Source organism: Colobus angolensis, unplaced genomic scaffold (assembly GCF_000951035.1).
Source record: "Colobus angolensis palliatus isolate OR3802 unplaced genomic scaffold, Cang.pa_1.0 Scaffold477, whole genome shotgun sequence".
Lineage (NCBI taxonomy): Eukaryota > Metazoa > Chordata > Mammalia > Primates > Cercopithecidae > Colobus > Colobus angolensis.
This window is the reverse complement of record NW_012118232.1, coordinates 325542-328085: the sequence shown is the minus strand read 5'-3', so window position 1 is coordinate 328085 and position 2544 is coordinate 325542. Positions and strand designations below refer to the sequence as shown.

At 47.8% G+C, this 2544-nt stretch overlaps 1 protein-coding gene across 1 annotated transcript in view; it reads right to left on the bottom strand.

Annotated features, from left to right (window-relative positions):
- ALAS1 (5'-aminolevulinate synthase 1) overlaps positions 1-2544 on the bottom strand; it is a 16701-nt gene that overhangs the window by 2654 nt on the left and 11503 nt on the right. Inside the window, exon 10 of the mRNA XM_011958876.1 lies at positions 398-666. Within this exon, the coding sequence (XP_011814266.1) occupies positions 398-666 (269 nt within the window). The remainder of the gene's footprint in view (positions 1-397; positions 667-2544) is intronic.

Sequence of the window (2544 nt, the reverse complement as noted above, 5' to 3'; positions counted from 1 at the left end):
CTGTATTCATTACACTAATTCAACTGTGACATCAACAGTGCTACCATTTGTAGTGGGAAGGGCAAAACCTATTTTGAAATTTACTAAGTAGAAAGCCATACTTCAAAGCTGGCCAAGCTCAGGCTTCTGGAGCTTTCCAGATACAAGCTCTGTGTTTACCCTGTTAAGGTCAGTGCTCTGGAGAGGGAACTTCTGGCCCAGCCTGCTGGGTTCAAATGCTTTCTTCTCATGGTGAAGTCAGCCAATGGCGGAAACATGACAGAGGGTGGCTGGCTACAACCCCTCCCTGGCAGTCACCCCACTCAAGCCCAACTTCAGGAAGGTATGAAGCAGAACATCTGTACATCATGTGTAGAGGCCCAGCCCACAGCAAGTCCAATCAGAGACAGGCCATTACCCGCACAGGGATGATGTGGCTGGGGCAGTGGACAACAGGGAGGCCGGCATCCATTAGCATCTGTCTCATGAGCTTGACGTTGCGCTGGTGCTGGCGGCGAAGCACCCGTCCCTCAGCGCTCTTCAGGATCCGCACAGACTCCAGGGCTCCAGCCAGCAGCATGGGTGGCAGAGAGGTGGTGAAGATGAAGCCAGCAGCATAGGACCGTACCGTGTCAATCAGAGAACTCGTGCTGGCGATGTACCCTCCAACACAGCCAAAGGCTTTGCCTGGGAGGAGACAGCTTCATTAATTACAGCAACAGCCTCTAAATGGACACAGCAAGGTGTTGCAGAGCCTCAAAGCACTGACTTTTCTCCTTATCTTCTTAATTTGTTTCCGGACTGATTGGTGTAGTCATGCACCACATTAATGATGTCTCAGTCAATGACGACCACATATATAATGGTGGTCCCATAAGATTATAATACTGTATTTTTACTGTACCTTTTCTATGTTTAGGTATGTTTAGATACACAAATACCATGGTGTTGCCTACAGTATCCAATACAGTAACATGATGTACAGGTTTGCAGCCTAGGAGCAACAGGCCATACCACAAAGCCTAGGTGTGCAGTAGGCTATACCATCTAGGTTTACGTAAGTACACTCTATGGTGTTTGCACAATGATGAAATTGCCTAGTGATGCAAGTCTCAGAACGCATCTCCCATCGTTACACAACGCATGACTATAAAAGGATATCTAATCATCCCTTTTTTTTTCAGAGACAGGGTCTTGCTCTGTCACCCAGGCTGGAGTGCAGTGGCATGATCATAGCTCTCTGCAGCCTCAACCTCCTGGGCTCAAGAATTCCTTCCACCTCAGCCCTCCCAAGTAGCTGGTACAGGTGTACGCCACTATGCCTGGCTAATTTTTTAAATTTTTATTTTGTGTAGAGAGGAGTCCATGCTTCGTTGCCCAGGGCTGGTCTCAAACTCCTGGGCAAGATCCTCCTGTCTCAGCCTCCCAAAGTGCTGGGATTACAGGTGTAAGCTATTGTGCCTGGCTACTCATTTTTAAAAGGGTAAAAAACCTAAGGAAGGTTACAAAAGGGTCTTGCCCAAAGTCATATGGCCAAGTTGGTGTCTAATCAGGATCAAAATGCAGGTCTTCCAATCAGACCTGACACCTCAGTGGGTCCCAGTGTGCCCAAATACCCTGCTGCTGCCTCCCTTCCCACCATCTTATTCTCCTTTCCCTTTCTCACCCAGGCTTGCTGCTCTGACAACCAGCACAGCTCCACTCCCCATGTCTGCACTGCATGTGCTCTTTGGAACAAGACTGGCTCTGCAGTGCTTGCACCATCTTCCCACCACGAACATTATCCCAGAGGCTGGAATTTTACCCAGCTAAGGCGTTAACTGTTTTGGTGTGACTGGTGTTATTTCCTACTTAATTAAGAACAAAACTCTGGACAATTAATGCATTTGCTAGACAAATATGAAAACTCAGAGCCTGTCAAGATTGATTTAGGGCCAGACTTGGTTTTCAATTCTCACTGAGTCCTTTTGTATAATCTGCATCTCAAGTTTCAGGATTAAAAACTCCAGAAGAGGCCAGGTGCCGTGGCTCACACCTGTAAGTCCCAGCACTTTGGGAGGCCGAGGTACGCAAATCACTTGAGCTCAGGAGTTAGAGACCAGCCTGGCCAACATGGTGAAACCCCATTTCTACTAAAAATACAAAAATTACCCAGGCATGCTAGTGCACACCTGTAGTCTCAGTTATTCGGGAGGTTGAGGTGGGAGGATCACTTGAGCCCAGGAGGTAGAGGCTGCAGTGAGCTGTGATCACACCTGGGCGACAGAGTGAGAGCCTATCTCAAAAAACACAAAGAACTCCAGAAGGGTCTTCATAGATCTTAACATCACATTCTATAATTAATGTTTCTGCTAAAACCACATGCAAAGCTGAGTTGGTTCAATCTCCTCTGGTACAAAGTTTCTCTCTCCAGCCTTTTCCATCTCACAATGACCATACCTTCAAAGAGCCCACATCAGGAGACATCATTAAAAGAAAAGAGCTTCTGGCTGGGCGCAGTGGCTCACGCCTGTAATCCCAGCACTTTGGGAGGCTGAGGTGGGCGGATCACGAGGTCAGGAGATC